The sequence below is a fragment of the Cervus canadensis genome, chromosome 24 (assembly GCF_019320065.1).
Source record: "Cervus canadensis isolate Bull #8, Minnesota chromosome 24, ASM1932006v1, whole genome shotgun sequence".
Lineage (NCBI taxonomy): Eukaryota > Metazoa > Chordata > Mammalia > Artiodactyla > Cervidae > Cervus > Cervus canadensis.
The window spans coordinates 29914133-29936005 of record NC_057409.1 but is presented as its reverse complement, the minus strand read 5'-3'; the positions used below and the strand labels follow the sequence as shown (position 1 = coordinate 29936005).

Sequence of the window (21873 nt, the reverse complement as noted above, 5' to 3'; positions counted from 1 at the left end):
TGGGGCTCCCTTTCCCAGCATTATCTCTAATAGGAGCACCCCATCTGTCAAGGACCCCTTGACAGATGGTCTGAGCAGAGGCTAGAGGATGAAGAGGTGGTCTGTGAAGACCAGTGCCTGCTTCCCAGCTCCAGAAGCAAAGAATACAGAATTCTTTCAAACCAAAAGTCAAATTGCCAAGATGACAGAATCTACAACCACTTGGAGCTGCTTAGCAGAAGCTTGGAGTCAACAGACCGGCGTCTATTCACACGCCATAGTAATTCCAGCCCTCCTTAGCAGGCTTATTCCTGACGGGGAACTGGAGCCAACACTTCAGGAATAGCACGCTTCCTTGAGAGGTGTGAAAAGAACTGGGCTGAACTTTCAGCAGACTCTGGAGTGGGTATCACCCGGTGAGAGGCATCAATATCGCAGAAATGTAGGGCAGACTCTCGGAAGCTCTGAACCCAGAGAGCGAGGGGCCCATCTGTTTTTTTTTCTCCTATTTCAGTGTTGTCCCACTGCACCACCCTAGGAAAAGCCACTGCCCTCTCTGATACTTCAGGCTTTTCAGTCTAAATGGAGTGGAATCTGAACAACGTTCGTCATGAAGGACAGAGAAAGAATCGAACAGCATTTCGATGTTTACTGCAGCCTCTTTAAAAAGCAAGCAGAGGAAATCATAGGGCAAAAATGTCCTTTGCTCCTCAAACTTCCTTTCCCTGCTAAGCTGTCTATTCTGCTCGCCTTTCTCTGCACTTCCAAGGGCATCACGAATTTCCCAGTTGGCTCCATGAACACAGAAATTCACCGCCTTACCTGAGACAGGAGAGGTAGCTGCAAACACTCATGGCTTAAGACCTTTTCTTGACCCCATATCAGGAGGGAGAAACACGTGCACGTGAGTGAAGAAGACTCGGGAAGGGACTGGTCTTAAGAAATGCTGAGCATGTGGGCGGATGGATAGCTGGGACATCTGTTCTGTCCTTCCGTCTCCCTGTAATAACGGCAGTGAGCAGCCCTGGAGACCCTGGCCTTCATCCACACTCTTATTACCTGTACTCATTATCCAGGCTCCCAGGCAGTTTAAGTGCTCACAGGCTCCAGACTGAATGAGTTTCATTTACAAGGTGGTAAAGTGCAGCAAATACAGAGACCCCTTGTCCAGAGGGCAAGAGGGCAGCATTCTCTGCCTCCCTCCTTTGGTTAGGGTGTGAAGAGATTTAGGAAGGATCGATGGGCATGTGAGTGACAACATAGAATGATCTAGGAAGAGCTCTCGCTATGTGTCAGGCAGGGTTCTAAGCACTCCTAACCGTGCACTATCTCATTTAATCCTCATGACACTGCGGGGAGCTGGAAGTATCTTTTGTCTCCCTTTACTTCTGAGCAGACTTGCCAGGGTCTCACGGGTGATCAGTGGCAGACCAGCCAGCCTGGTCCACTGGCCCGAGCAGCCAGGCCCTACCACCTCATGCATGCCAAGTGCTTAGAACAAACCTGGCCCCTGGCGCATATTCATGTGAGTTAGTAAGAGGGGCAGACACAGCAGCTGAAATAAAGCAGTACAAAGTAGATGAAGGACTGTGGCTCAGAGCAGGTGGGTATCTTGCACAACGTCCGTCACCTAGCAAGTGGCAGAACCAGGATTTGAACCTAGCCGTCACAGCTTGCATACAGGGCTTGGCAAGTAGTAAGTGCTCAGTAAGTTTTAGCAATCGTTATTTATTTTCCTCCTTTATTTTCATCTAAAATTCTCAGAGTGATGTAGGAGACAGAAGGTTTGCTAAAGAGTATCTAGTCCAGAGCTTCACAAATGAGTCTTAGCCAACCTTGCTTCAAGAAAGGGGGATGGGTCTGCATGAAATCAGAATCTCTGCAGTCAAAGCCTGGAAATCTGAACACATAAGCTTTCCAGGTGATTTTTCTGTGTGTGAGACTCAGAGAACCAGGGGATCAAGGCTTAGCTGAAACCCATGTCACCAGCCAGAGGATGGCAGAGCTGGGAACAGCATCCAGGAAAGACCCTGGATTTTTGCTTTGTTAGAGTCGGCCACACACAAGATTCTAAGTGTCTGGGGCCATGATTCAGAGCATCTGTGAAGTATGACACATCATCACAGCTCGTTTACACATGTCACCTCTGCTGTATCCCCTAAACACATCAAATCATGTATCAATCACTGCGGCTTCCCTGGGGGCTCAGACAGTAAAGAATCTGCTTGCAATGCAGGAGATGAGGGTTCGAAACCTGGACTGGGAAGATCCCCTCGAGAAGGAAATGGCAACTCACTCCATTATTCTTGCCTGGAGAATCCCATGGGCAGAAGAGCCTGGCAGGCTACAGTTCATGGGGTTGCAAAGAGTCGGACATGACTGAGTGACTAACGCTTTTATTTTCATTCACTGTGACTGTGAATTTCTGTAGAATTTCACCACAACACCTTCAACTACATGAGCATTTTGCTCCGCTGAGGCTGGGTATCCTTCCGCCTGTGAACAGGGACTGGGGAGGGCTGACCCCAGGAGGTCACTGAGTAATTGCCCTTCAACTTGCCATTGACTTATGCCCTTGGCTTGGCCTGACTTGTGGGAAAGAAAGAGAACACGGTGACCTGGAATCTCTGAAATTTCAGCCTACTGGCCTGGAACCTTGGAAACAGGCCCAGCGCTCTGCTATATGCAAACAACCCAATTCTGGACAGGGAGGTTTATCAAAGTTATGCTTTTCTATTAAGTCAGGCAAAGAACTGAGGGCGAATCAACCTTTAACTTTAGCTCCTTGTTAACAATGGTGATGGTAAGTGATACAGAAAGACACACAGACAGTATATGGCAATGTAGGTTATTAGACATACAGGTACGATTATGAATATCCACATAAAGTATGACCTTCTTTCTTTCTGCCAGCCCTTGTGGGGCTTGGTTTGTTTATTATGCAGATCATGTTTGACTTTATGGAATCAGATGTTATTTAAATTCAATTATTGTGAGGTTCAGTTCTTCTTTCTGGTATCAGTTGAGTAAATTCAGAGGCAGTTAGAGGGAATAGGTACATTTGTCTTACTCCAGTTAAATTATAGGGAGAAAACCAGTGCAGGAATAAAAAAATTATCATGAATAGAAAAACATGGTTTGGAGGATTTGGTTGGGGCTTGTGTGTTTGCTTCCTATGTCTCTTTTTGTAATCCTTTTTTGAACTGATGAACAGGAAGGCTGCAAAATCTTCCATGAAGAGGGAAGCAGATTATATGTTTGTGTGTGAGTGTGTGTGTGTGTGTGTGTGTAGTGTTGTGTTTGTGAAAGTAAGTTGCTGGTATGAGAGAACTGGAAATATTTATGTGGTTAATTGAATTTAGTGTATATAACTAGAGCTCATTAAGGCTTTAAGTCTTCTTTTTCTACTTAGTAATAGAGTTTTCTTTTTTAAATCGAATTATCTTGCAATGATTCCCTGTTGACCAGTGTTGACACACTGTTAGTCTCCTAAAGCAGTGGTCCCCAACCTTTTAGGCACCAAGGACCAGTTTTGTGGGAGACAGTTTTTCCACGGATAGGGCGGGGGGTGGGGTGCGGTGGCGGGTGGTGGTTTCAAGATGATTCAAGTGTGTCACATTTATTGTGCACTTTATTTCTATTATTACATCAGCTCTGCCTCAGACCATCATGCATTAGATAGAGGAGGTTGGGGACCCCTGTCCCAAAGCCAGGGCTTGGCTTTGGTGTCATTGAGAGGGGAAGTGAGAAGCTTGGGCCTGGTCTGGCTGGAAAGGGAGCATGTAAAGTGCTATGGATGAAAAACTGCTATGGATGAGTAACCAGAAAGGGCTTCAGCCAGAAAACAAATTTCTGCCTGTATGCTGCCCAACACAACATGCAGAGAATTCAGAATGGCTTGTCTGTGTATAATCCTGGATTCCAGGGCCACAGGGATCTTTGAAGGTCATCTTGCCGATTAGCCTGCTTCCCAGAGATAAGCAGGGAGCTTGCTTTCTCATTCCCCTGGGTGGCAGGAGCTACCCCTGTTCCAGTTTATCCACCACAACCTTGGCTGGTGAGATGGTCTCATGATAGCTCATCTTTCTTGATCCCAAGTCCAAGATACATTGACCTCTTGCAGTTCTGTGGAATCAAGAAATCACTGTCTGGTGTCCTGCATGAAGAAGATGCTGGAAACTTCTAGAGTTTCCTTCTATTCACTTTCCCCACTTGTGTTCCCCCTTGGTGTAGTTGGTTGATATTATGAACCAGTTTGGTTGTGCCCATAAGTTGGGAGGATGTGTTCTTGATAAGCCTTCCTCTTAGCTTGCTGTTCAGTTGCCAAGTCGTGTCCAACTCTTTGTGACCCCATGGAGTGCAGCACACCAGGTTTCACTGACCTTCACTATCTCCTGGAGTTTGCTCAGATTCATGTCCATTGAGTCGGTAATTCTGTTAGCTGGCCCCCCCGATATGTGGAGTCTAAGGAGTGATACAAAACAGTTCTGTGCTTCCCTGTCAACACTCCTTCATCATAGATTCCATCTAGGATGGACATGGAGGAGTCTCCTTCCTTTTGCATCTCTCCTAACTCTCCTCTACAACCTCCTCTATTCCTGTGCCCATTCCTAACCCCTGCACCATACACACAGGTTCCACTCCACTCAGGAGGGGAAGTTCTGATTTTAAGTCTTTTGGTCCTCTGAGTCTTCACAGTGGAGCATCTATAAGTGAATGTTTCCTTGTGAATACAACTACATCTGAGAGAAACTTCTAACACATTTCTATGCTTATAAAAATTTCTGTCTCTTAATTTTGACTCAACAAATGTCTACTCCTTGCCAAGGGTGGGAGTGTGAGGAGGAATTGGGTGGGGTGAGTTAATTCCATTATGTCCCCACTCACCACTACCACATCAATTAATACTCAGTGAACACTGCCTGATAATATCTGAATGGTCTAGTGGTTTCCCTCACTTTCTTCAATTTAAGTCTGCAGTTGGCAATAAGGAGTTCATGATCTGAGCCACAGTCCACTCCTGGTCTTGTTTTTGCTGACTGTATAGAGCTTCTCCATCTTTGGCTGCAAAGGATATAATCAATCTGATTTCGGTGTTGACCATCTGGTGATGTCCATGTGCAGAGTCTTCTCTTGTGTTGTTGGAAGAGGGTGTTTGCTATGACCAGTGTGTTCTCTTGGCAGAACTCTGTTAGCCTTTGCCCTGTTTCATTCTGTACTCCAAGACCAGATTTGCCTGTTACTCCTGGTGTTTCTTGACTTCCTACTTTTGCATTCCAGTCCCCTATAATGAAAAGGACATCTTTTTTGGGTATTAGTTCTAGAAGGTCTTGTAGGTCTTCATAGAACCACTCAACTTCAGCTTCTTCAGCATTACTGGTCAGGGCATAGACTTGGATTACCGTGATATTGAATGGTTTGCCTTGGAAACGAACAGAGATCATTCCGTTGTTTTTGAGATTGCATCCAAATACTGCATTGGACTGCAAGGAGATCCAACCAGTCCATCCTAAAGGATATCAGTCCTGGGTGTTCACTGGAAGGACTGATGTTGAAGCTGAAACTCCAATACTTTGGCCACCTAATGCTAAGAGCTGACTCATTTGAAAAGACCCTGATGCTGAGAAAGATTGAGGTCAGGAGGAGAAGGGGACGACAGAGGATGAGATGGTTGGATGGCATCACCGACTCAATGGACAGGGGTTTGGGTGGACTCCAGGAGCTGGTGATGGACAGGGAGGCCTGGCGTGCTGCAGTTCATGGGGTCGCAAAGAGTCGGACATGACTGAGCGACAGAACTGAACTAAACTGAACTGCATTTCAGACTCTTTTGTTGACTATGATGGCTACTCCATTTCTTCTAAGGGATTCCTGCCCACAGTAGTAGATATAATGGTCATCTGAGTTAAATTTACCCATTCCAGTCCATCTTAGTTCGCTGATTCCTGGAATGTCAATGTTCACTCTTGCCATCTGCTGTTTGACCACTTCCAATTTGCCTTGATTCATGGACCTAACATTCCAGGTTCCTATGCAATATTGCTCTTTACAGCATCAAATCTTGCTTCTATCACCAGTCCCACCCACAACTGGGTGTTGTTTTTGCTTTGGCTCCATCCCTTCATTATTTCTGGAGTTATTTCTCCACTCATCTCCAGGAGCATCATCCAGTCCCATCACTTCATGGCAAATAAATGGGGAAACAGTGTAAACAGTGGCTGACTTTATTTTTGGGGGCTCCAAAATCACTGCAGATGGTGATTGCAGCCATGAAATTAAAAGATGCTTGCTCCTTGGAAGGAAAGTTATGATCAACCTAGACAGCATATTAAAAAGCAGAGACATTACTTTGCCAACAAAGGTCCATCTAGTCAAGGCTATGGTTTTTCCAGTAGTCACGTATGGATGTGAGATTTGGACTATAAAGAAAGCTGAGTGCTGAGAATTGATGCTTTTGAACTGTGGTGTTGGAGAAGACTCTTGAGAGTCCCTTGGACTGCAAGGAGATCCAACCAGTGTATCCTAAAGGAGATCAGTCCTGGGTGTTCATTGGAGGGACTGATGTTGAAGCTGAAACTCCAATACTTCGGCCACCTGATGAGGAGAGCTGACTCACTGGAAAAGACCCTGGTGCTGGGAAAGATTGAAGGCCGGAGGAGAAGGGGGCGACAGAGGATGAGATGGTTGGAAGGCATCACCGACTCAATGGACATGGGTTTGGGTGGACTCCGGGAGTTGGTGATGGACAGGGAGGCCTGGTGTGCTGCGGTTCATGGGGTCGCAAAGAGTCGGACATGACTGAGTGACCGAACTGAGCTGAACTGAACACTGCCTGGAACTGGGCTCAGAGGAGAGGGGAAAGGGGGGGAAGAGTTTTCACCTTTGCATTTATACATAATAGGGATCCAGCAAGGCTATCTCTTTTGTCAGGGCTGGAAAGGTAAGGATATGATGAACAAGGCTGCTGGGGTGGGAGGAGAGATGGGAGGCAGTGATGTGAGCTGTCGGAGAAGCTGTGGGTATGGGCACCCTGATGGACAGAGCTTTACCCTGCCTTTCTCCTGAGCAAGTAACAACCTCTCTGAGTGAGTATCATCATATAGTAAAGCAGGAGAAGTGATATTAGCTTCATTAAGTTATTGAGGTAGTAGATGATATAATGTTTATCTTGTTAGAACTCTGAGATGTTTAAAACACTAGGATTATTAATAAGAAGGGAATATTATTCAAAGAAGGAAGGAAGGCAGAGATGGAGGAAATTGATCAGTGTTTGAAGGTGGGCTTTGAGACAAGAAGATCAGCCATAACAACTATTGTAACCATTTCCAGGTTAGTCTAGCATTTACTGAGACCTGCTTGTGTGTCAGGCAGGGTGATAAATATATGTTCCTATGACCCTCTTCCCGCAATTTCATGGATGTTCCATTTTATTTTAATAGAAAAGGTGCTCAGTGCTGCCAGTAATTCTATTTTATTTTACTAGTCTAATTACTCCTAGGCTCTCCCAGATGACTTTGTAAACCAATTCTCAGACCTCCATACCTTCTCCCCCACTTTCAGTCTCAGTCCATAGCTTTGCTTTATCTAGAAGAAGGAGAAACTGAGAGAAAACTTGCCCAATGTTCTCATCCAACTGGACCCATCAGCAGCTTTTGCCAGGGCTCCCTCTTTCTTGAGAGACTTTGTCTTCTTCTTTGGCTTCTGGAACATCACATTCTCTTCTCAGCCCGCTGACCTTCCCTCTCAGGGTTTCCTACTGATCCTTCCCTATCTGCTAAGCTCCAACATCTTGACATCCTGCAGGAAGCAGTTCTGGTAGCCCTCCCTCTTCCTACCTGCCCTCACTCCTGGGTTTGTGGCTTTAAAAACCATCTGTAGGCCAGTGACTCTCAAGTGTATATCCTGAGCCTAGATCTTTCTCCTAAACTCTAGACTAGTATATATCACAGTCCCACTTGGATAAACAGGCATCTCAAAATTGACACATCCCCAAATGAGCTCCCAATCTACCCTCCAAAACCTGCCCCTCCCTCAGTCTTTCCCATCTCAACCTGAACGCAACTCTCCAGCCCCTCACTGCTCAGATCTTCATCATCCCTGACTTCTCTTATCCATCACACCTAATCCATCAGCAAATCTTAACATCTGTATCTTCAAAAATATATCCAGAAGCCATTTCTTAGAACTTCCACTGCTACCCTACTGGTTCAAAGCACCATCATTGCTCACCTGGATTACTGCAATAGCCTCTTGGCTCCTTACTTGGTCCTTACTTCCTTCCAGTCTATTTTCAATACAGAAGGCAGAAGGAACCTGTTAAATACGGTCAGATCATGTCACTCTCTTCTGCTCAAAACACGCTTGTGATTTCCCATCCCATACACAATAAATGACAAGTCCTTAAAACAGTCCACCAGCCTTGTCTGGCTTGTCCCCCATTCTTGATCCCCATTATACCTCTGACCTCATCTACTCTCAGTCCTTCCATTCATCCTAGCCCAAACACACTGGCTCTTTGGTGTCCCTAGAACATGCCAAACAGGCTTCTGCCTCAGGGCCTTTGTACTCGATGTTCTCTGCCTGAATGCTCAGGTCCCATACACCTACATGGCTTGTTCCCTCATCATCCTCAGGTCTTCTGTCAAATGTCCCCGCTTGTAGAATTTCAATCTGTCACCTCCCTGGTATTTCATTTTCCTTTCCCTTGCTTATTTTTCTCCATAATAGCATATAACAGCATGTCATGTACTTAGAGTTTACTTGTTTATCTTATTTATTTATTTTTAAAAAGGTGTTTTGATGTGGACCATTTTTAAAGTTTTTATTGAATTTGTTACAATACTGCTTCTGTTTTATGTTTCTGTTTTTTGGCTGCAAAGCATATAGAATCTTAGCTCCCTGACCAGGGATCAAACTCACACCTTCTATCTTGGAAGGCAAAGTCTTAACCACTGGACTGCCAGGGAAGTCCCTTGTTTATCATTTTTAAATGTTTGTCTTTCTTGACCAGAGAATTTTGGTTAGTAACATTCACTGCTGTATCCTTGTCACCTCATATAGAACTTGGAACATACTACATGTATATTCGATGAAGGCCCAGAGAGGTTAAACAACTTGCCCGGGGTCACACAGATCATAAGAGCCTGGATATACTCAAGTCTGTCTGGGATTAGAGTCCAAGCTCTTAACCACCATGTTAGTGTCAATAAAGGGAAATGTCCCCAAGGCTGTTGTGTCTATTGCTTCCCTTGTTTAGTCTCCCAGAGCTGCAAACTATTGTACAGAAGGACAGGGGCTGTTGTTTTTTTTTTCTTTCTGCTCAGTGGCAAGGATGCCTGGCGCCCATGTGGGTGGCAGGGGAAGTCTTTGGCTAACCTGACAACTGCCATGGCAACCAGGTAACCTAAGGACTCCAGAAGCAAGTCCTTTCAGACTGAGAGGGGAGAAAAACTGGAGCAAGGCAGAAATAAAGAGGAAGAAATCTGTGAATGGAGAAACGACTGGAGTCTTGTTCCTGCAGCTTGCTGTGTCATTTGGCAGCAAGGAGAATCCACCCTGTTTTCTTCCCCACCTGCCAGCTCAGCCACAGCCATAGGCTATGGATCACCTTGTCCTGCCTCCAGCATAACCCCACTTAACCCATTCAAGCAGCCTTCTGTTCATCCTCCCCAGGAAAGTAGGACTCCAAACACCCTCAGTGACCCCTGGTAACACAGAGGGCAGTCCTGAGCCAGAAGCTGGGAGACCTGTGTCCTAACCCCTAATCCACCTCACTGGGGTGGACTCTTAGGCATTTCTTTCATCACAATCTCCCTCTAGGCTTGGCTGACCCTGTACTTAAGCATGGTTTACTTATTTGATTGTGGGAGCATAAAATAGAGTTGTAGTAGAAAGCCTATGGAATTAAAGTCATTATGGAAGGGCGATTTGAAATTGCAATATTTTCACAAGAGGACTTACTCAGGCCAGGCTTTGGGTCCAGCACCTGGCTTGCATGATCTCAGTCCATTCTTACAGTCAGGCCTTGAGGAGGTAAGAGTTGCCTGCAATGGAAAAAGAAGAAAGAGAGCTTCAGAGAGGTTAAGAGACTTGTTCAAGTTTGCATAGCCAGTAAGTGTTGAAGAGGGTTGGGTTGGGGAGATTGGGATTGGTGTAATTGCACTATTATGTATAAAGTAGATGGCTGGTGATGGCAGGTAGATGGCCCCTGGTATATAGCACAAGGGCAGGGGGAAAAAGAAGGTACAATCTGCTTGTAGGACATACATGAAGTTAAAAATGCATTCTAACATACTTGGATGCAGACAAATGCTGTTTGACAACTCCACTTACACAAGGTACTTGGGGCTTCCCAGGTGGCGCCAGTGATAAAGAACATGCCTGCCAATGCAGGAGATGTAAGAGATGCAGTTTAAAAAAAAAAAAAAAGAGATGCAGTTTTGATCCCTGGGCCAGGAAGATCCCCTAGAGGAGGGGATGGCGACCCACTCCAGTATTCTTGCCTGGAGAATCCCATGGACAGAGGAGCCTGGCAGGCTACGGTCCATAGGGTCCAAGAGTCAGACACGACTGAAGTGACTTAGCATGCACGCGCATGAGGTACCTAGAGTAGTCAAATTCATGCAGTCAGAAAGTACTTTGGTAGATGCCAGGGGCTGGAGGCTGGGGGGTATGGGGAGTTAGTGTTTAATGGGGACAGAGTTTCAGTTTAGGAAGGTGATCATGGTGAGACTTGCACAGCAATGTGAACGTACCGAGTTCCACTGAACTGCACAGTTAAACATGGTGACAATATATGTTTTACATTATGTGGCTTTTACCACAATAAAAAAACATTTAAAAAGGAAAAAAGGATGCATTTAAATCTAAGGGCTTGGTTTTCAAACACTGTGTTCTTTACCCCTCTCTTACACTGTGGCCCATGGGGGCCAGGGGATTAGAGAAGATCTGATTTTTCTTGATTTAGTCATTCCCAGGGTGGTCTCTGGGCCCCAAAGCTCTGAACAGATCATCCAGGAAGTGTCTGGTGCCCTTTGCATTTAATGAGCCGCTTTGATCTGTGGAGTTTGCTGAACATTGCAGACAAGATGGTCATAATCCTCCAGCCCAAAGGCTGGACCCTCAGGAGCTGGGCCGGAGGGGTTCATCCTCTGCCTTACCCTGGTGCCCATCCAGCCTATGAATGCACCTTTGTTGTGTAACTATGATATGCCTGGTCCTGTGGGGTATGCAGGATCACCCCGAAGCCTAGAGAAAACAAGTGAAGAGTGATTAAGGGCTGAACTGTAGGTCATGATGCAGGGACAGAAAATAGATCCAGAGTGGGAGACTTGGTGAAAGGGCTGGTGCTGGAGCAAGGAGGGAGAGACAAGAAGAGACCCATGGCGCAGATATGCACGGGACAGCAGGAACCAGAGTGCAGAGGGGGATGAGCAGAGTGTGGTGAGAAGCTGAGTCTGACGTCAGAAAGACCTGGCTTTACATTCTGGCCATGACACTGGCTGGCTGAGTGACCCTGGGTTGATCATTTAACCTTTCTCTTTAAGAGGAGTCATTGTTATATTGAGAGATGTTTATCACCTCCATTTCCATGTTCCACCACTTTAGCTTTTAACAAAGTTGACTGTAATGAACATTCTCCTTCAGTCTAACCTGAATCTATCTGGCTTTGGCTCATTCACATCTTTCTTGTTCCAGGAGAAGCACAGGTTGATCAGCCAAAGATGGTTCAGGGTCCAGATTAAGGCCTCTTAGAAGCCCTAAACACAAAAAGATTATGGCCCTCCTCCCCAGTGTACATAAAAATGTGCCAAATCATAAAGTAAAAAAACTTATGTGAATGCCAAGGTTAAAATAGCTTTTTTTGCAGATTTGTTTTTTCTAAAATCCTGGATCACTTCCTTCATCAAAGTTAAATTTTTCTAACAGCTTCAGTGTCCTTGCTTTCTAGTGTTTGTGGCACCCAAAGCAAGTCTCTATTCTACCTTTTGGGTTGTCCAAAACCAGGGCAAGTGTGGGGGACTGGGAGCTCCAGGGGAAACGGCACACCTTTGGCCTCATGGTCTGTGGCCAGGCACTGGGACCAGGCCAGGCCATGCTCCTTCCTTCTCCAGATAACTAGGGGCTCCAGGGATGGTCCCCCATCCGGAGCCACGGTGGAGAGCCCAGGTCTTGTGAGTTATGCCTGGCCAGCGGCTCTTCCTCCCCTGTCTCATGGCTGCCGTGTTAGAAAGCAAAGAGAACAGCCTTCGCCGCTGCTTGGCACCGTCGCCGGGGACCGGAAGTCCTGTCTCTTTCCTGATTGGCAATCTGACATGGCTGCCTAACAACCCGATTAATCAAACCCAGCTCATCCTGTTAGAATTAATGAGCCTAGGAGATGCTGCCATGAATAACGAGGGCTTTTGCCCCTCCTTCAGCACCTCTCCTCCCCCTCCCATTCCTATTTTTTTCTCAGAGCCACACAGCAACTACTCATTACCGAGGACCTGGAGGCCTCCATGGGTGTGGCGAGCACCTGGCATTGTGGGCATCTCCTGCCTGTCCTACTCTACCTGGAGCCAGAGGCTGGCCATGTCCTGGAGGAGCGAAACCTCTCATTCATCAAACAGCTCTGTATGCACTGCACTGTTAAAGTAGGATGGAGTATGGGACTTCCCTGGCAGTCCAGTGGTCAAGACTCCATGCTTCCACTGCAGGGGTCATGGGTTCCATCTGATCCCTGGTCAGGGAACTAAGATCCTACATGCAAGTGGCATGGCCACACACACACACAGTTGGATGAGTATCTCTTTCACGCACTGCACTAGGTGCTGAGGATGCAAAGATGGACATAAGATACATATTGCTGCTGTGAAAGGTCATGGTATAGTGACCCAAAGACACATGGGGAAGTGCTTTCACAGTGGGTATGGGAGGGTTCCTGGCCTGCAGCCACCGTGAGGGGGCCTGTCAACACAAGAGGAGCAGAGTGGGGAACCAGAGAGGATTTTATGAGGTGGTGGCACCCTGAGCATTTCTGTCACCAAGTTCCTTCATCATACATACACATATGGAGTGCTGGGCATTGAGTGAAGTGCTGGATGGACATGGCTCCTGTTCTTATGGAATAGGCAGTCTCATCTTCATTCTTCTGGGCCAGGCAGGAAACCTGAGCAGACACTTGAATTATGTTTTCACTTGCTCAAACACAAAGGCTGTTGAAGGCTTGCTGGGAGTAGGCTAGGCACTGCGAGAATGAATGCAAAGATGAACAACCTCCCATCCCTGCCTTCTAGGGCTCCTCTGATGGGGCAGTGGATAGGCATATGCCAAGGGCCTCAGAAGGTTATGCTGACAAGGTGCTCAGAGATCAAGGCACTGCACTCATCCTAGAGAAATCAGAGATGACTCCCTGTAGAAGGTGGCTTTGGAACCATCATGAAGACAGAAAAGCAATTGGACAGGTATACCAGGTGCAGAAAAACACTCTAGACCTCATCCAGGCTGAGGGGTAGTCTTTGAGTGATAGGAGTTGAAGTGAAAGGGAAAGATGATTCCATGCATCTTGGGAGAAAAAGACTGTTTCTACAGTCTACAGCAAAGAGTATGACTAAATACATAAATAAAGATCTGTAACTAATAGGTCAGAAGCCCCTGTGCCTGCTTATTCTAAGTTGGGAACAAGTTGGATTTCTCGAATAGTGAAATCCCCAAATTCCCAGGTGGATCAGTGGATAAAGAATCCGCCTGCAATGCAAGATACGCAGATTCGATCCCTGGGTCGGGAAAATCCTCTGGAGAAGAAAATGGCCACCCACTCCAGTATTTTTGCCTGGGACATCCCGTGGACAGAGGAGCCTGGCAGGCTACAGTCCATAGGGTCACAAAAGAATTGGACACCACTTGGCGACTAAACCACCATCACCAAATTAAAAGGGACATGGCTTCAGTGGCCATATCGCAAACACATCAGCATGGCGCTTAGGGAATGGGGCTGTGCCTGACAGCTTCTGGGTCCTTCGACAGGAGTGAGGCAGAAGGCATCTCCTTCAAAATAGATGAGTTGGGGGAGGGAGGGCGTGGGAAATGAGGAAGGGGGCCTTGGGATGGGTCAGAAGGGAGCAGAGGTTGGGGAATTGGGTGGGACCCACTCCTAAAATCCCTGAGAAGATAAATGAAGGCGCTGGTGGACAGGAATCAGGAGGTAGAAATGATGGGCTCTGAGCGAGGAGGGAGAAAGAGGGGAAAGGGAGGGGGAGGAGAGAAGGGGGTGAGGGAGGCCCTCTGGGGCCCGCAGCATCAGGACCAGCAGGGAGTGGTCATGCGGTGTGTGGTCATGTGACATGTGGTCACAGGCGGCTCCGGAGACTGAGTCCAGCCCTGAAGTCCACAAGGAGCCTCAACTCTGGCACTGTCTTTGTTTCCGTGCTTCTAGTGAAGCCTGCCCCAAGCTGGGCTTCCCAACCACTCCCAGCCAGTCCCAAGGAACATGCTGAGAGGGCCCCAGGCCTTCAGAGGGGGCATCTGCTCAGCCTCCTAGGTCCCCAGGATCCAAGCCTGCCATGTTTTTGTCCCTCTGGGACCAGGGGCAAGAGGCTTCACAGAGGGGATCTGGGTCTCTATGGGCTGTGCTGCAGAAGAGTGCAAAGGCTCAGGTCCAGAACTCCAAAGCCAGGCCAAATGACCTTCATGACATGTATTCAGAGCTTGGGTTTGCTGTTGACATTTGACTACTGGGAAATTTTGCATAAACACTTGCCTCCTTGGAACACAGACTCCCACATCTGCAGCTGATGATGGCTGTCTCTTCAACCCGCCAATCCATTCCAGTTCCTGCCAGCTGGCTTCAGTCACAGTGTGGCCTGTCTGCCCCTGATAGCATTTGGGTTTGAGACCCCTGGCTGTACCTTTAAAGAGAAGTCTACCTAGGCTGACACCCACTTTGGATGGCAGAGAGCTTCCATGGAGATCCTCTCACTCATTTTCATAGAAACCCTAGGACTTGGGCAGTACCGAGTAGGAGCCAGGAGCCCAGAACTGTTAGTTGAATTCACTTAAGTTGGGAACCTGGAGCCCAGGCCTCCTCCCAGCCCAGTCTGTGGTCTGGCCTGGCCAGAGACATGGAGGGTGGGGGGAAAACCAACTCTGACGGCAAACTCCCAGCCCCATCCCGCCATTGCTGAGGTCTGGCTTCCTGGTGGCGTCGGCCTGTAATGCGGGAGACCTAGGTTCGATCCCTGCGTTGGGAAGATCCCCTGGAGAAGGAAATGGCAACCCACTCCAGTCCTCTTGCCTGGAAAATCCCATGGATGGAGGAGCCTGGTAGGCTACAGTCCATGGGGTCGCAAAGAGGAGGACGCGACTGAGCAACGTCACCGGATCACTGGCTCACCACCCTCCGCCTCTCTCCCTGCAGGGGGAGCTGCTGAGCCCGTGCCGCTGCGACGGCTCGGTCAAGTGCACGCACCAGCCTTGCCTCATCAAGTGGATCAGCGAGCGGGGCTGCTGGAGCTGCGAGCTGTGCTACTACAAGTACCACGTCATCGCCATCAGCACCAAGAACCCTCTGCAGGTACTGCCGCCGGCTGCCGCTGCACGCTGCCCGCTGCCCGCTGCGCGCTGCGGCGCTGGCCGGGCTTCCCACACCCCTGAGCTCCGGCGGGACGAGAAGGCGCCTTAGAGCCCCGGGGCTTTGGAGGAAGGGAGAGAGACGGGCCAGGCGGGCGAGGCCGAGGATGGAGAGCGGTCAGGAGGGCAGGGAAGAATTGTTGTGTTTTCTCTTAAGCCTTAGCCAGAAGAGGAGAAAGGGGTGGGATCAAGAGACAGAAATAGATAGAGAAGGAAACATGCAGAATCAGATGGAAGAGAGAGAATAAGTGAGTTCATGGATAAATGAATGGATAAAAGAAATCAGAAAAAGGAACGATAAGAAAAGAGGAGAGGGAGGGAGGAAACAATAAGAAAGAGAGAACAGAGGGGGCAAAAAGGCAAAGAAGCAGGGTGGGACGGTGAGGAGAAAGACTGTGATGAGGTTCAGGGCAGAGAAGAAGAAATGAGAGTAGAGACTGGATGCTATGTCCCAAACTTTGACGGTGCCTGGAATTCCAACAAAACGCAGGGTGGGGCCTGATGGTCTCCATTCCAACAAGCTGCCCGGTGATGCTGCTGCTCCTGGGCCACAGACCACACTTCTTATGACGAGGGACCAGAGAAAAACGGAGACGAGACATGAGAGGGAATCAGAGGAAGAGAAAAGACGGGGCAGGAAGGAAAAGGGAGAGAATATAAAGAGTCCATAAAGGTCAAGGGCAGGAAGACCAGAGCTCAGGTGGGGTCTGCGGAACAGATTCACACGGGGCGGGGCTGTCAGATCAGAGGCCCTCACGCCCCCCACGGTCCTCCCACCCCTCCCACCCTGCCCTGAGACATCTGTCATCCCCAGAGGAGCTGACAGCCCCTGTGCCACCTCGTATATCTTCCAAGTCACACATCTCCCCCCTGCGAGGCACACACACACAGAGAGGGCGCTTTGCTTCTGAAAATATCTGCACATAGACACGGTCAGCCAGTGAAGCTGCCACGTCATCAATTAGCCAGCATGCTGGCGAGGATGCGGGAACTCCAGCTGCTTGGCACAGTTGTCTCTCTCCTGTCCGAAGGGGTGAGAGAGTCAGTGCTGCTGCCCCAGCAGAGCTTGGGGATGGTGGTGGGCTGGGATCTCTGCATGGAAGGGCAGCTGCAAACACCCGGAGCTGCAGTGTCCTTGCAGCGGGGGCCAGCCCGGGGTAGGGGAGGCATTGTTGCTAGAAGGGAGCCTTAGAACCCCCAGGCACCTCAGTCATCCTGATGGTGCACCAAAGAGTCAGAATAAGAGGTGCCTCCCCGTGCAGTGGTTCCATCCTCAGCCATTCATTTCAAAATCTTGACATGTCTTAAAATAGCAGTGTCTGATTCCAGGCCCTGGGATACGTTAATTCTTCTCTTCTTTCTCAGCCGATTCAAGTCTTAGAAAAGGGTCAGAATCTAAACCCACCAGCCTGAGTGCCCCCTTGGCTGTGTCCTTGGCTTACAAACAAGCATCAGCCCTTGACACAAAAAGGGAAAAAAACATTTAGGGATAACTTTTTCCTGGGGGTTTTTGTTGTTCAGTCTCTCAGTGTTGTCTGACTCTTTGAGACACCCTGGAGTGCAGCACGCCAGGCTTCCCTGTCCTTCACTATCTCCTGAAGTTTGCTCAGACTCATGTCCATTGAATCGATGATGCCATCCAACCATCTCGTCCTTTATTGCCCCCTTTTCCTCCTGCCTCAGTCTTTCCCAGCATCAGGGTCTTTTCCAATGAATCTTTTCCTGGGAGTAAAGAAAAGAAAAGATTATTCTAATCTCATAAGTGCCTTAAGCAAATGGCAATATTGACATTACCTTACTACTTTATTCTTTATTCTTAAGTTATTACTTAAGAATAACTTTGTCTTTTATTGTGCCCAACTTTGTCCTTTATTGTGCCCATCTTTGCATGAAATGTTCCCTTTCTGTTGTTTTCCTCTATTTCTTTGCATTGATCACTTAAGAAGTCTTTCTTATTTCTCCTTACTATTCTTTGGAACTCTGGAATAACTTTATCAAGTTACTACTTAAGAATAATTCTTAAGTTACTAATTAAGAATAAATTTATTCTCAAGCTACTACTGTGTCTTTAACTGAGTTTCTAGTCATTGGAGATTCTGATTCTGTTACTTTTGGATTGTGATTGGACCTCATTGCATTCAGTGGTGTGTGCTCAGAAAATGCCATTTCACTCTTCCAGATAGTACCAGAAGAAGGAAGTAGTCTGGACTAGCAGCAGTACTGTGTGGTTGTGGCCCAAATTGACCCAATTGCATGTCTTGGGCTCCTCAGTCTCAGCCAAGTGTGAGATGACTGCCTGCTCAGCCATGGTGGGACAACTTCTGATCCTCCTCATTTGTGGTAGAGGATGGAGCAGGCAGGCCCTACCAAGAGAAAGTAGAACAGTGGATGGGGTACCGGGGCTAACTCTTCTGTCAGAGAGGGGAGGTTTCTTCCAAGTCTCCGATGTCTCATCTCTTGGTTCATGATCCCATAAAACATTCTGAGAAACAGTGGGCATGACAGCATATTATCTCAGTGACCCTCTGCAAGCTCTGTTTCTAGAAAGAGCTCCTGAGAAAGGTGGCATTTCAGTGTAGCCCTGTAGTCTCAAGGCTCTGTGGCTGCCTCTCATCCTCTTTGCTGCATCAGGACTGCAATTATATTCATGAACATTTAATTAGTGCTTACTGGGGGCCAGTTGTTCTAAGTGTTCACACATATTATTTAATACTAAAAACAACCCAGTGCAATGGGTACTATTATCATTCCCAATTTGCAGATGAGACAATGGAGGCACAGAGGGGTCAACAATTTGCCCGAGGTCACTCTGGTGGAGCAGGGTTATATCCAGGGGTCTGACTCCTGAGTCTGGCCCTTCACCTCTACCCTACCTGCCCAGCACAGAGTTTGCTAAGTATGGTTATGAATACTCCTACCTTGCCATGCATAACTGTATTTTTGCTAAAAATATAAAGAGGAATAGAAATGATGGCAGCACCCTTCAAAGCTCTGATTAATTTCACTTAATTCTCACAATACTCTAGGAAACAATTATCTCCACTTTTTGGAAGTCCTGATAATTTATTGACTTCTCCTAGGTCACACTCCATGAGTTGGAGCAGAGCTGAGCTAGGATTGGGTCACCTTGCTCACTGCCTCTTCTTGTTATAAGGAAAGAATCATCTGTCTTCATGCTCTTGCCCCTTGGTCTCTCCATTCACTGCACAGAGGGGCACGGAGAAGTCTCTGGATGCTGTGATCAGGAGCTTGCTGCAGATAAAGAAGCTCCGGGGATCCAGTAGGGGCAGAGCCTGCTCCCTGGGGAGCCCTTCCCCATCTCCCTGGGAGACCAGAGAGCTCCCCTGTCCTCTCCTTTCTCCTTTTGGCTCTGCTCCCCACATTGCTTGTGGAGCCTCCCATGGGGCAGACAGGAGGGAAGCCTTGGGCATAGCACCCCATCCTGGTCTTTCTTCTTCCTGCTTCAAATTGTAGTTGGGGTGCTGTATGACTTCCACAAGTGGCTTGGGCTGGTAGGAAGGACTTTAGAGATTAAGGGGAGCTTCGTCTGCCTCTCCATTTGGGGTTTTTGAAGCCTGGAGCAGAAGAAAGGAAGGGTGTTGATGTCATAGAGGTAGAAACAAAAAGCTCAATCAGGAGCCCTCTTCACAGACAGGGAGGCTGGCTCTGGAAAAAGCATTTGCCCTCTATTAGAGGAGTCTGTGGGATCAGGCCATCTTCTGGAAAATTCCTGTTATGTGTAACCCTAGGCGGGTGGAAAGAGCAGTGGAAAATGTAAAGGCCCAATTACCTGTAACGGGATGCGATCTGTATAATCACGTGGAAAGTCTGATGTCCCACATCTAGATGAACAAGCAAAGGTTTTCCAACATTTACAGCTCCTTAGGGGCCACTGGTCAGTTCCGGCTGGAGCCAGAATCATCAGTGCTTCCATCTAAGCCATATAACGTGCAGGGAGGGCTCGCTGTTGGCAGAAGGAAGGTTGTCCACCTTTTCTGGGGAGTTCTGACATGCCTTCTGAAATGCCTACTAGGCGCTCTCTGCAGGGCATTACACAAACTGCTACAATCAGGGGATAGTCCTTCCTTCCACCTTCCAAAGGGCTTCCCAGGTAGCACAATGGTAAAGACTTTGCCTTCAAATGCAGGAGATGTGGGTTTGATCCCTGGATTGTGAAGATCCCCTAGAGAAGGAAATGGCAACCCACTTCAGTATTCTTGCCTGAGAAATCCCATGCACAGAGGAGCCTGGTGGGCCACAGTCCATAGGGTCGCAAAGAGTCAGACACAACTGAGCATGCACATATGCCACCTTCCCAAACCTGATCCTGTCATTTCCCTGCTGCAAACTGGTCAAGAGTATCGTGTTTATTCTTATAAAAAAGTTTTTAAAAGTCTTTGCATATTCTTTAGGCTCCAGTGTGGTCTTCCTTCTTCCTTTCCCAGTTGTCTTACCCCACTCCCTGCTCTCTGCTCCACCCTCTCTGGTCTTCTTCCAGGTTTTCATACTTACCCTGCTTTCTTCTGTCACAGGGCCTTTGCACATGCTCTTCTCCCTGCTGGACACATATACTTCCTCTCTTTGTCTAGTAAACTCCCATTCAACTCATTGCTTCCTCTAGGAAGTGAAATCCCCTATCATAGGCTCTCACATGTCATGATGGATTGCCATTGTAAATAATAATATGTCTGTCTGTGTCCTCTAAATGTGAAGCTCCATGAAGGCAGAAGTCTGCCTGTTTTTGCTTACTGCTTTATGTTCAACACCTAGCAGGTGCACACACAAAACACCTAGTACATATTTGCTGAGCAAGGGCATGAATAAATCCCAAACTAAAATCCAACTCATGGCTCATCTAGGCCTGTGCTACCTGGATCAGTCATAGACTCACAGAATTTCAGAGTGGAAACCCACCCACACTCTAGCCTTCAATCCATCCATCAATACAGCTATTAGCATAGTGCTTTTCTGTTAAAAAAAAAAAGAAAGAAAAAAGAAAAACACGGAAATTTCAGTGTTCATACACAGTCAGTGAATTATACTGTTTTTCTTCTCTCTCCCTGACATCCTGTGGCCTCTCTTTGTCTGTTGAATTGGTAATCTCTAGCATGTATATTAAATGACATGCCAGGTGTTGTTGTAGAAAACAAGCAAAAAAAAAAAAAAGGCCTGTGCCCTCTTAGCACCCATTAGTGAGAAAATAATATGTTGCTCAGAAAAGAATATTCTGGGGACCTGGAACACCACCTACACTCTGCATTTCCACTTTCTCCTTCCCAGTTTTCTGTCTGCATCATAATCAACCACAAGGACTTTCCTTCTCAGCCTCACCTACCCAGAGCCCCCTCCCGGAAATGACTTCTGATCATTTGGTGTGATATAGGTTTCTTCCACATCAAAAGCACAAAGTTAACACTCAGAAACTCGCAAAAAGAGCCACCGTATCACACGTTGGTAAGCCCTGGTTTAAACCCAGAGGTGAGAGGCTGGGGCAGCAGCAGGAGGAGGGGATGTGGATGGGGTGGAAATGGGGTGAGGGCGTGCAGGCCACCACTGACCCGCCGTTCTCTTCCCTGCAGTGGCAGGCCATCTCCCTGACAGTCATCGAGAAGGTTCAGATTGCAGCTGCCATCCTGGGTTCCCTCTTCCTCATCGCCAGCATCTCTTGGCTCATCTGGTCGACCTTCAGCCCCTCAGCAAAATGGCAGCGCCAAGACCTCCTCTTCCAGATCTGCTATGGGATGTATGGATTCATGGACGTGGTGTGCATAGGTGGGTCTCCTGGACGTGTGGATTCATGGAGGTGGTGTGCATAGGTGGGTCTCCTGGATGTGTGGATTCATGGACATGGTATGCGTAGCTGGGTCTCCTGGACGTGTGGATTCATGGAGGTGGTGTGCATAGGTGGGTCTCTGGGATGTATGGATTCATGGACGTGGTGTGCATAGGTGGGTCTTCTGGATGTGTGGATTCATGGACGTGGTGTGCATAGGTGAGTCTCTGGTGTGGATTCGTGGACATGGTGTGCCTAGGTAGGTCTCTGGGATGTGTGGATTTGTGGACATGGTGTGCCTAGGTAGGTCTCTGGGATGTGTGGATTTGTGGACATGGTGTGCCTAGGTGGGTTTGGAAGCTCATCTCTATAGGAAGTGGGGAGCCATGTGCTGGTGAATTAGACACATCCCCCAGGGTCCCTCCCTCTTGAAGGTCGAAAAGGTCAAAGCAGAGATGGCACCAGGCTTGAGATTTGTGAGCTCAAGAGGGGCCATGGCTTAGACTTGAGAG

The 21873-nt window shown here is 47.8% G+C and overlaps 1 protein-coding gene across 1 annotated transcript in view; it reads left to right on the top strand.

Annotated features, from left to right (window-relative positions):
- MARCHF4 (membrane associated ring-CH-type finger 4) overlaps nucleotides 1-21873 on the top strand; it is a 115346-nt gene that overhangs the window by 72916 nt on the left and 20557 nt on the right. Inside the window, exons 2-3 of the mRNA XM_043446054.1 lie at nucleotides 15377-15532; nucleotides 21168-21360. Of these exons, the coding sequence (XP_043301989.1) occupies nucleotides 15377-15532; nucleotides 21168-21360 (349 nt within the window). The remainder of the gene's footprint in view (nucleotides 1-15376; nucleotides 15533-21167; nucleotides 21361-21873) is intronic.